The sequence below is a fragment of the Mya arenaria genome, chromosome 6 (genome assembly GCF_026914265.1).
Source record: "Mya arenaria isolate MELC-2E11 chromosome 6, ASM2691426v1".
NCBI lineage: Eukaryota > Metazoa > Mollusca > Bivalvia > Myida > Myidae > Mya > Mya arenaria.
The window spans coordinates 33708226-33720894 of record NC_069127.1 but is presented as its reverse complement, the minus strand read 5'-3'; the positions used below and the strand labels follow the sequence as shown (position 1 = coordinate 33720894).

Sequence of the window (12669 nt, the reverse complement as noted above, 5' to 3'; positions counted from 1 at the left end):
ATTGAACAAGTTAAATTATATATGACTGGCATTAACAAGGTCAACGCTTTTCCATGAATATTTGATTTGCCGCTGGAACGAAGCACAAGCAGATCAAGGGAAAGGGGACGCCCCCCTCCATCACCCCCTTTTATCGTTCAAGTTTTTTTAATTTAAATATCGGAGAAGAAAAAAAAGTCATATAATACGCCCCAAAATGCATCATTTCGGATTATAAATTATAAAAAAATTCTTGGAGGAGTACCCCCCCCCCACCCCTGTCAACCAAATAAAGTTTGGTTCTGAGGGTAGGCGTAAGCTGAAAAGTTACGCCATTAAGTTACGCCCCCTCTTACGTCAAACCCTGGAACCGTCCCTGATTATATATATAAATTGCTCATTCAACGACTGACATTAACAAGGTTTACGCTTTTCAATGAATTGATATATAAACATATTCGCGTGGTATTCGTTATATATGCCTGTCATAAGTGTAAGGTTAGACATAAATAATAAATCTACATTTTCCCCAAGAATTGGATGGATATATATGTAGAAATTCAATGACAGAAGTGAATGTTTATATTTTTTATGTATACCGTTTTTTGCACTTCCGTTTATTCATTTTATGAAGATATGCAGCGAATAATCTAATCGGTTGGTTAAAGTACCATACGATCCGGAAATTGAAATGATACTTTAGAATGCTTTGCATACTTAGCTATAAAAACAACATCATACAAAAGAAACACACTTGAAAGACAACTCGACATAACAAGTACATACCACAATGATAAACCTTATCATACATTCCGACTTGATGACAACGTCTCGGAGAGCACAGTAGTTTATCAGAAAAATCACAGCCAGAAGGCTTATCAGATGTGGGTAGGCAGCGAGGGTAAAACACTCACACACACATATGTATGATCAATCACTGACTAACTCGCTACCAGGTCGGCAAACAAAGAACTCCTGGAATTTTCTCTTATAATATTTGTGGGAACTGTGCTTATATAAACAATGGTGAGTTATATTTTTGTGTTTCATATATTCTGAGTTATATTTTTGTGTTTCATATGTTCTGAGGTATATTTTTATGTTTCATATATTCTGAGTTATAATTCTGTCAGATTGTGAGTTTGTCTATATGCTGTTTTCTTTTTAATTCGTTTTTTAGTATCGTTTATAACGTTTATTTCATTGACCGTATCGTTAAATATTGTGGCCAGCAAGGTGACCTCATATAATTTTGAAATCGTTTGAAAGGGTATTACTAATTGATTACTAACATATGTAAAGAAATGACCGAAAATATATACTAGATAAAGTTATGGCAGTTTTTGTTCTTCATGAATCTGAAATGGAGGTAAAAAGGCGGTTCGTTCAATCTTTCAAGTTCGAAAGGGTCACAAAGGGTCAACCTTTCCCATAATTGTACATCTAAAGCCTTAATGAATCCCAGTATATAGCCACATATAAAATAAAGCTATTTTTTATTTAAAAAAAGTATATTATATTTCATCGATGAATAAAATCCCAGATCATATATATAGGTCTGAAACAAACTACGATTGGCCTTGGCAAAATGTATAATGATGAACATGAATCCAATGGCTAATATTAATGTTCAAAGTATTCATAAACAGCAATATGCAGTGTTTCATCTTATATATTGCATGAGACAATATTGTTTCCTTAGCACTCACACTGCCACTTGGCATTTTACGACTTTTCGTCAGTAAAGAGTTTATGAAAAACCTGTTTTCAATAAGATATTATGTAGAATGGCTTAATGAAACCCGCATGATGGCTTCCGAGAATTTCCTCTTTGTTCTTATTATAGAAAACTCTTGTTTATTTACATGTACATGTATAAGTGACAAATAATATGAAACTCTGTATAGGTCCCTGTTCAGTTACTCCAAGGGGTGACATATTATATGAAACCCAGTATAGGTCCCTGTTCAGTTACTCCTAGGAGTGACATATTGTATAAAACACAGTATAGGTCCCTGTTCAGTTACTCCAAGGAGTGACATATAATATGAAACTCTGTACAGGTCCCTGTGTAGTTACTCCTAGGAGCGACATATTATATGAAACTCTGTATAGGCCCCTGTATAGTTACTCCAAGGAGTGACATAGTATATGAAACTCTGTATAGGTCCCTGTTTAGTTACTCAAAGGGGTGACATATTATATGAAACTCTGTATAGGTCCCTGTGTAGTTACTCCTAGGAGCGACATATTATATGAAACTCTGTATAGGCCCCTGTATAGTTACTCCAAGGAGTGACATAGTATATGAAACTCTGTATAGGTCCCTGTTTAGTTACTCAAAGGGGTGACATATTATATGAAACTCTGTATAGGTCCCTGTTCAGTTACTCAAAGGGGTGACATATTATATGAAACTCTGTATAGGTCCCTGTTCAGTTACTCAAAGGGGTGACATATTATATGAAACTCAGTATAGGTCCCTGTGTAGTTACTCCAAGGAGTGACATATTATATCAACATCTGTATAGGTCCCTGTTCAGTTACTCAAAGGGGTGACATATTATATGAAACACTGTATCGGTCCCTGTATATTTACTCCAAGGAGTGACCTTTTATATGAAACTCTGTATAGGTCCCTGTTAAGTTACTCCAAGGAGTGACATATTATATGAAACTCAGTATAGGTCCCTGTTTACTTACTCCAGGGAGTGACATAGTATATGAAACTCTGTATAGGTCCCTGTTAAGTTACTCCAAGGAGTGACATATTATATGAAACTCTGTATAGGTCCCTGTCTATTTACTCCAGGGAGTGACATATTATATGAAACTCTGTATAGGTCCCTGTTCAGTTACTCAAAGGGGTGACATATTATATGAAACTCTGTATAGGTCCCTGTTCAGTTACTCAAAGGGGTGACATATTATATGAAACACTGTATAGGTCCCTGTTCAGTTACTCCAAGGGGTGACATATTATATGAAACACTGTATAGGTCCCTGTTTACTTACTCCAAGGGGTGACATATTATATGAAACACTGTATCGGTCCCTGTATATTTACAAAAAGGAGTGACCTTTTATATGAAGCTCTGTATAGGTCCCTGTTAAGTTACACCAAGGAGTGACCTTTTATATGAAACTCTGTATAGGTACCTGTTCAGTTACTCCTTGGAGCGATATATTATATGAAACTCTGTATAGGTCCCTGTTCAGATACTCCAAGGAGTGACATATTATATGAATCTCTGTACAGGTCCCTGTTCAGTTACTCCAAGGAGTGACATATTATATGAAACACTGTATCGGTCCCTGTATATTCACTCCAAGGAGTGACCTTTTATATGAAGCTCTGTATAGGTCCCTGTTTAGTTACACCAAGGAGTGACCTTTTATATGAAACTCTGTATAGGTACCTGTTCAGTTACTCCTTGGGGCGACATATTATATGCAACTCTGTATAGGTCCCTGTTAAGCTACTCCAAGGAGTGACATATTATATGAACACATGAACAGGTCCATGTTAAGGGACTCCAAGAAGTGAAATATTTTTTATGAAACTCAGTATAGGTCCCTCTCTGTTTACTCTATGGAGTGACATATTATATGAAACTCTGTATAGGTCCCTGTTCAGTTAATCCAAGGAGTGGCATATTATATGAAACTCTGTATAGGTCCCTGTCTGTTTATTGCAAGGAGTGACATAGTATATGAAACTCAGTATAGGCCCCATCATATTTACTCCAGGGAGTGACATAGTATATGAAACTCTGTATAGGTCCCTGTTAAGTTGCTCCAAGGAGTGACATATTATATGAAACTCAGTATAGGTCCCTGTTTACTTACTCCAGGGAGTGACATAGTATATGAAACTCAGTATAGGTCCCTGTTTACTTACTCCAGGGAGTGACAAAGTATATGAAACTCTGTATAGGTCCCTGTTAAGTTACTCCAGGGAGTGACATATTATATGAAACTCAGTATAGGTCCCTGTTTACTTACTCCAGGGAGTGACAAAGTATATGAAACTCTGTATAGGTCCCTGTTAAGTTGCTCCAAGGAGTGACATATTATTTGAAACTCTGTATAGGTCCCTGTTAAGTTACTCCAATGAGCGACATATTTTATGAAACATTGTATAGATCCCTGTCTATTTACTCCAGGGAGTGACACATTATATGAAACTCTGTATAGGTCCCTGTTTACTTACTCCAAGGAGTGACCTATTATTTGAAACTCTGTAGTCCCTGTTAAGTTACTCCAATGAGTGACATATTTTATTAACTCTGTACAGGTCCCTGTTAAGTTACTCCAATGAGTGACATATTTTATTAACTCTGTACAGGTCCCTGTTAAGTTACTCCAATGAGTGACATATTTTATGAAACTCTGTATAGGTCCCTGTTAAGTTACTCGAATGAGCGACATATTATTTGAAACTCTGTATAGGTCCCTGTTAAGTTACTGGAATGAGCGACATATTATTTAAAACTCTGTATAGGCCCCTGTCTGTTAACTCCAGGGAGGGATATACCATACAAATCTGTACAGGTTTTAGTATTCTAATTTTAAGGAGTGATATACATGTACTAGTATTTTGTTATAAGCCCCTATTTATTAACTTTAAGGAGTCGCAGCTAGAGTATTGATTATCTGAATTATTTTTGCATTATCTATGTGTAACAGTGGTAATAAATTATCTGTTCTAGTGGGAAGTCGTGTTGGCAGTGATGCTGATGAGTATTGGGACCCCCGGGCACGCCCAGTCCGCATCCCAGGACATGTTCAACGTGAAGACGATGCCCGACCCGGTGACACGATACCAGGCGTGCGGGCGCTCCGGGCCCTCTTTTGTATGCGACCCAAACAACCTACTTCAGGAATCGCAAGGTGGGTATTTACTCAAGTTGAATACATCGGTCAGTTATTGATATTCAGGTTTGGCGTATACACAATGGTGAAATACAACCTATAATTTCAGCCAACCGTTATGCAGTTATTATTTCTTGGCTTAATCATTAAGAATTTCAACCTTCGCGGGTATTGAAAGGTCCGCTTGCGGCCACTCACCCGATACACATTCTAGGTGTGTTTTCAAGAAATACTGTTTTTTTTTTTATTTTGGGACCATCTGGTGTCTAGTCCCTTTAAGTCCTTCTTACAGCGGTTAAGATAAGGTTCTTTTTCAGTTGTAAAGTGTGAGACTCTCATTCAAAATCACCATGAGGAACTTTTTCTCGGGACTTCTCACAAATCATTCAGCTTTCGTCACATTAAGCAAAAAGCATTCGGTTACTCCTCGGTCATTTTCCATCGAAAACATCCTCAGAGGTATATGGACGGCCTACTATGTCAGAAATCTTTACATTTAACTACGCTCTAATTCGATCGCGTAGTAATTTCAATTTAGCAGTTTAATTTAATGATTTTACTCATGGAAAGCTTAATTATTTATGCAATAATCAATAATACACTTCACTGACAATTAATTTAAACTTAGATATACAAAATACACGTTAAACACTACCAATCATTAATACTATTTTTTTTATTTCTTTTACGAACTACTTTTCTTAATGTACCGGCATACATTCGAGGTTGTTTTCGATGGAAATTGACAGAGGAGTTCCGAATGGCGAGAAAGAACACTTATGAAACTCCCTCCGACCCAACATGCATACATTTATGAATTCCTATATCAGCCAACAGATTGGACGAGCTACTGAAAGATATTTATAACGAGACCACAATCCCGTGCTACGCTTCCGGTCCACGTGCATCCCGACGACGAGGCTACCTGGTCATGGTGGCGATCGTTAACAAGATGAAGCGACTGCACACTGTCAAGTGAGATTACTTTAACAGTACTTAATCTGATATGCAAGTTTATGTTCAAACTTATATACTTAACATAGAGCTAAAGTGAATACTAAAACATGTTCGTTGTAATCAAGTAGCGCGTTTGCTAATACGATAATGATTGCACGATACTACGCGGTCTGGTTCTTTGGGAGAGTACCCGAAAGAATCCCACTTTTCTGGCTCACATCACATAAACGCCGATGCTGAGAATCGAACACGAGCCCCCGGCCAACTTGATAAATATAAATATAGGGGTCTGCTGATTTGGGGCCATGTAGATCCACTAAATACCGTAATGTGGTGAATGGAGGTAAATTGCTATTTCTACGGTATCGAGGTAAATTGCCATTTCTACGGTTATAAGGTGACTTGCTATTTCCACGGTAATGAGGTGAATTGCTATTTCCACGGTAATGAGGTGAATTGCTATTTCCACGGTAATGAGGTGAATTGCTATTTCTACGGTTATAAGGTGAATTGCCATTTCCACGGTAATGAGGTGAATTGCTATTTCTACGGTGATAAGGTGAATTGCTATTTCCACGGTAATGAGGTGAATTGCTATTTCTACGGTAATGAGGGGAATTGCTATTTCTACGGTAATGAGGTGAATTGCTATTTCTACGGTGATAAGGTGAATTGCCATTTCCACGGTAATGAGGTGAATTGCTATTTCTACGGTAATGAGGGGAATTGCTATTTCTACGGTAATGAGATGAATTGCTATTTCTACGGTAATGAGATGAATTGCTATTTCTACGGTAATGAGGAGACGTCTGGTTTCGTATATGTATGATTAAAACAAAGCAGAATGCCGAACAATAGCACAGCAATTGATTGTATGTTGTTTTGGAAAACAATATGTTTGAAACCTAACGCCATATCCATTTATCTCTAGAGAAAACGTGATATTCAGTAACACTGACAAATGATTTTGAGGTGGCGCAAATGGGAGTCCGATAAACATATGTCTTTTTTAAAGTGGAATTCAGGGGCGGCTCCAAGATTGGACACAGAAAGGGCGGGGGGAGCATTTGTCCGCTACCTAAAGGTACCTTAACGTGGTAGGGGTCTAGGGGTGTATATGTGTCTCCACCCCCCTCCATCCCCCCAAAAACAATAAAAATAAAAAATAATTAAATAATATAATAATATAATAATCAAGTCTTTAGAACATTTTGGTGTAATCTATGTTTGTTTACTAATTTATTGGCAATAAGCATTCAGTTGGACATCCATTTAAAAAAAAAAACGACTTGAACAAATTATTTTTTATAAACTTTGTCTGTGTGTATATATCGGGCATTCACCCACAGAGGTGCCGCGTTTATGTAGTTACAATTTCCATTCAAATGTTAAACTGAAGCTCACGCAAATGAAAAACGTTCCGTCCAGTAGCTACACTACATAGAGATTAACCGACATTTCAAAATCAATTGAAACTCGTATGGAAGATTGCATTGTGAATGTTATATCCCTGTATGCTCTAAAAGGAAAGTTAATGTACCGCGAAATTACCTCATACATGTAAATAACCTTAAATTAAATTTCAATATAAGGTCACATCCAGATAGATTCAAAAATTGCTATAATAAATCAAGCTAGAGTTTAAATCTACATACATGTATTAAACAAATTTGGCAGACGGCTGGCTATTGGTGGTATTACAAATTGTCCCATCGGCTTACAACCATTTTCAATGAACCTAAAACTTCTCATAGCTATAACCTTTTTGAGTCGAACACTTCACCATTTGTACTGGCACGTAATTCTTGGGTTTAATGTCAGAAGGTACTTAAACCTTAACCCCACGATACGAAATATCTTGTAACACATGCTAACTCATCAACGGATTCCATTGATTGAATCGCTTTATGTGAATATATGGAGTACAAGTTATGCAGGTTTTCAAGTGACCAATATCAAAAAAGTAGGGATAAAAGCAGGAGGATTTTTTGGAAAAGTAGGGAAAAATAGGGATATTAAGAGCAAAAAGAAGGGATAGTAGGGCTCTTTACCTCCCTTTGTTGGATGCAAATAAATGAAAAATAAAACTATCTATCAATGGTTATGTACATGTATATATCTTTGCCTAGAAACCAGTGCTTCAAGAGGGATTCAACAATAGGATGAGCAGCATTCGGAGCACCTCGGCCATTTTTTTTCAAAAACAACCTCGGATGTATGCCGGTACATCAGTTGAAGTAGTTCGTAAATTTTTGAATAATATCATTAATTAAATGTAGTGTTTAAGAGTTGTATTTATTGATCTCAGTTTAAATTGATTGCCAGTGAAGTGTTTTAGTGTAAACATAATTAAGATTCCCAAGAGTTAAGTCATAAAGTTTAACTGCTAAATAAGATTACTACGCGATCTATTTGCAGCGGACTTAAACGTACCACTTTTTGAGTATGTAAACCGTCCAAATACATCCGAGGTTGTTTTCGATAAAATGGCCGAGGAGTTCCGAATGGACGAGCGGATGAACCTGAAATGGGTGTCTCTGACTTGTCAACAAGTACCAGTCATTCTCATCATAGAACCCCTCTTGCAGCACTGGAACCGACTGCATCCAATTTATCCTACAAAAATATTAAAAATTGCTTCGTATTAAAATCAAGATTAAGATAATTTCAAAAAATGAATTTAGTTATAACTTTTCTATTATTCCTCGAACTATTTTTACAAAAGTAGGGATAATAGGGCTTTTCAAGAAAAAGAAGGGAAAAGAAGGGCCCGCTTGAAAGCGTTGATATGCTATTTTTAACAGAAATTTAAACTTTTTACCTCCATGTGTTGCAGCATAACCGACTACAGCCAGCAGGTCCGCTACATGGAGGCGCAGTATTTCTCCTACTACCTGGGTAACGAGCTGAAGTGGGGCCGCCACTCCTCCCAGTGTAACGAGATGGTCATCATCTTCTACTCCAACGAAGACCAAGTGGTACGCAGTAGAACTACTAGTAGTTTATTAGATAAGAATGTCAACCCGCTTCTGGGCCGTTTTAAAAAGGGATTTAAGTCGTGGTAATTACCGGATTACCTCAACTTCGTGTTAAATTTCAGTGATGGCCAAAGTTCCATTCACACTAACATGAAACAATATAAAGAAACTATAGCAGTAAGATAATTTACGGCTACTGAATTCGCCTAAGATCGTTATTGAATTGAAACGCATCCTTCACCACCACACCCCCCTCCTCCTAGTATAATGGCATACCTGCGGCTCACCTGCGAATCCCGATGCTAACTTCTCCTTTCACAAAGTGAAATGACATGTTAGTGCGTTGCCGATGATATATGTTACCCTGGCAAGAATAAATGCGTTCCTGTACAGTTACATCTATTTCGAAATGGTTAGTCAGAGCATACGGTGTTCGAAATCCTTGATCAACCTGTATGATGTCCTATGACTGCAGCAAAAATGTCTTCGGTTAAAATCAACAGCAAAATTTATATATTTGAAAACGCTTGACATGTTCAAATTTCATTTCGGTCCGAACGCCATATGCAATTTTGCTGAGGTCTTATGAGAATTTCTGTTTGTTGCAGCTCTACACATCGACGCAGCCTCAGGCCCGGAAGTTGTTAACAGACGACATCGTGCGGACAGCAGTCCTGGAGACCATATCCGCCGACTATCCGTACACAGAACCAGGCCAACTAGCGAGCGCCCTCATGCGCCTCGTCAGAACATACGGGTACATACACATTTGCTTCTCAATTTTGATGTATGACCATATAATAAAAGTTAAAGCAGTTGCTTGCTCGTCTTTGACAGAAAGCATACCCAAGTTTATATGTGATCCAGACCTGATATTCAATATTGGTCTTAATCGGATCTAATAACGATGTAGCTAATCGGATTACTTGTTATTCATAACTGACCAATACAGTGAATGAAGTCAATGATGTATGGCCATATGATTAACTTAAGTTGTATATTTAATACCACCCCTGAATCACAAGGTATGGGTTGTCTGATGAGCCCACTCTATTCTCGCCTAGGAGCGCCGGGCTTCATTCCCAACCTGTGGTGGTATTCATTATTCAACTAAAGCTAATCTTATGGTCATACATCATTGACTTTATTTACTTAGGTCAGTTATTTATAACCAGTAATCCGATTAGCTATATCGTTCTAAGATCCAGTAAAGACCAATATTGAATACCATCCCTGGGCGTATAAGAGTTTGGTGGTCAGCAAGCCAGTGTGTTTTCTCAATGTACTGCAGGGTCCCCCAGACTACATTCACGTGCAATATCGTGCCAATGAGAGTGACTTAGCAAAATATGGCGTAACTTGTAAAATGAATAAAGTTTAAACTATACCTGTAATTAATTGGTGTGTCTGAATTTTCAGGACCGTGCTGCGTGAGGAGGTAGCGCCACAATAAGCCCCACCACACCAAGATGGTGCCCCTCTTACACGCGCCTGTGATATTCAACGCTTACTGCTCCCCGATTATTAACAGAAAATTTGTTTATTTGTAGTCGTTAAATCTTCTAATTCTAACATATGTGTTTCTAATATACCGTATGTGTATTTTATACAATCATTGCAAGCGATATGGCTTTCTGATAAATGGGCTTTTATTCATGCATTAAAAATGTTTGTATGGCAAAGTGCAATCTGCTTTTATTATTGTTATTTAATCGGTAGAAGAAACAATATTAATTTAAGATTTACTACAGGCGTAAATACATAATGTTCACAACAAGCTGTGTTTTTTTTCATTTGTGTGTTTATTTTATTCTTGTCTAAACAGATATCACAAATTGCCTTATTAGATTAGATCTTGTTGCTATTGAAGGGGAAAACTCCATCAGACTGTGAGTGAATTCATAAAGCCACTTAGGTTAAATTTTCATCTTAGTAGAAGTTAGAACATTGCCTTTTTCCTAGATGAATCTTAAACAAATCAACAATGTTTGTGTAAACAAACATACTAGTATAAAATATGCAAAAAATGTATATAAATTCATATGAATAAGTTTGATGAAAATTAGAGAGGTTTGCAAATATAAGATGCAAAATATAAGAAAATTTGACTGATGTGAAGTTGCCTACCAAGGTAGCCTCTGACAACCTCTATTCAAGGGCCACTCTCATAGGAAGGTAGTGCGAGTCAGTGTGTGTTTTAACTGGAAACAGCTCACTTTAATTCTGGATTTGTTTTTTTGCGCTTCTGCTTTCAAATTCCTATATCTTTATAATATAAAAGCGAACATTTTGTGATTTTATTGGTATCGCATCCGAATATCACTATGTGAATCTAACAATATATCAAACAAATCTTTGTACAAACATGGTTTGTTCATAAAAACAACATCATTAATAAATCTTTAAAATATGAATTGTTAGTCTTTGTTACACCACAATTTCCAATTGCCGAAAACAGTCAGAGAGCCCATTACAATAAAACCTCATTTTTTCTGATCATATACACACTATATTTAATAGAAATTGCATCCATATCGCGAGTTATTGAAACTAAGGTATGCAGTATGCTTCAGTAGAAGTGTATATTTCTATTAGGAGGCTAGTGGATGATGAAACTGTTTAGTACTATGTTGTCAAGGAAAACATTCAATAACTAAATTCAAAGTAAGAGAAATGTGTTGTTATGCATGCTAGATACTGAATGGTAAGCCCCGCCTTCATGTTTTTGTTCTGATATGGGAGTTAATGCATAGATGAAAATAAAGTCACCACTCTCAATCATGATGCAAGTGGACATGTAGGTCCTCTAAGAATGCTAAATGCATAGATGAGCAGTTTTTTTTCAGTATATCATTCATTAAAAGCCAATCAGAGGCTATATGCATGAGCAATGAAATGAGTAGCAATTTTGTTAAATTATAATCTTAGGCCAAACCAATTAAATTTTTTGGTTCAAGATTTTGGCTGATAAAATGAACAAGCATGTGTGTTATAAATAAAATTTAAATATATCAATTTTGCTTACAGAATGGAATGGTCAAAGATTAAACCACATTTTCCTACATATTTGATTTTTTTGGATTGAATTAAATAAAACCTTTATACACCCAGCTGGTTGTTATTTAGGGATACACCCCATCAGATCAATAGTTTAATATATCTATACATATCTTACAAAGAGTTGTCTGAGAGAAAGAGTGGTTTTCTCTTTTTCTTTACGAGAGAAAATGTTTTAATTTTATGAATGGCATACACCCCACAGATCATTCAATATATATTCAAGTCTTCAAAGGGTGGTCTGAGAGAAAGAGTATTTTATGAATTATTTATGATAGAAGTAGAAACTCTATAGAATCAAACATCAATTTGGCATTACCTAAACTTCGGGTTTTTAAAATGTATAAGTCAGACTTTATTATAACATCATTTCCACTATCAAATTTAACCTTTCGGTGAAAACAAACTTTTTTTACATAAACTAAGATTATAATTTTATAACACATTCATTACTTTCAATTTAATTGCATTCTTTCCAAACAAAAATTCTTTGTACTTTTTTTAAAGATGCTCTTACTCCCAAATAAGCAGTACCACAGTTAATACAAATGTTTTAATTTACCAAAAGGTTGAATAAATAAAAAAAACAATGGTTCTTATGAAGGATACCTATTAATTTGAAAGAATGGTGCATAAAACACAGTATTTCTACCTAATGAGGTGATCGTTGAACTCTCTTAATCTTTTAGGACTCATCTGTCATTTAATATTTGTGCGTTTTTAGCTATTAAATACATAGTTACAATCCTGCTATCAGAAATTGATAGTTTTCATAAATGCATTATTTAGTAAGAAGTTAAAGGTTTATCAGTCAAAATTTTAT

General features: G+C 36.3%; 1 protein-coding gene across 1 annotated transcript; it reads left to right on the top strand.

Moving 5' to 3' along the window:
- The first annotated feature begins 722 nt into the window (after positions 1-722).
- Positions 723-11199, top strand: LOC128237525 (uncharacterized). Its single transcript, XM_052953109.1, has 6 exons — positions 723-1005; positions 4692-4872; positions 5685-5829; positions 8648-8789; positions 9398-9546; positions 10209-11199. The coding sequence occupies exons 1-6, from the start codon at positions 1003-1005 to the stop codon at positions 10240-10242; spliced, it is 654 nt and encodes a 217-aa protein (XP_052809069.1). The 5' UTR covers positions 723-1002; the 3' UTR covers positions 10243-11199.
- Positions 11200-12669: the final 1470 nt, after the last annotated feature.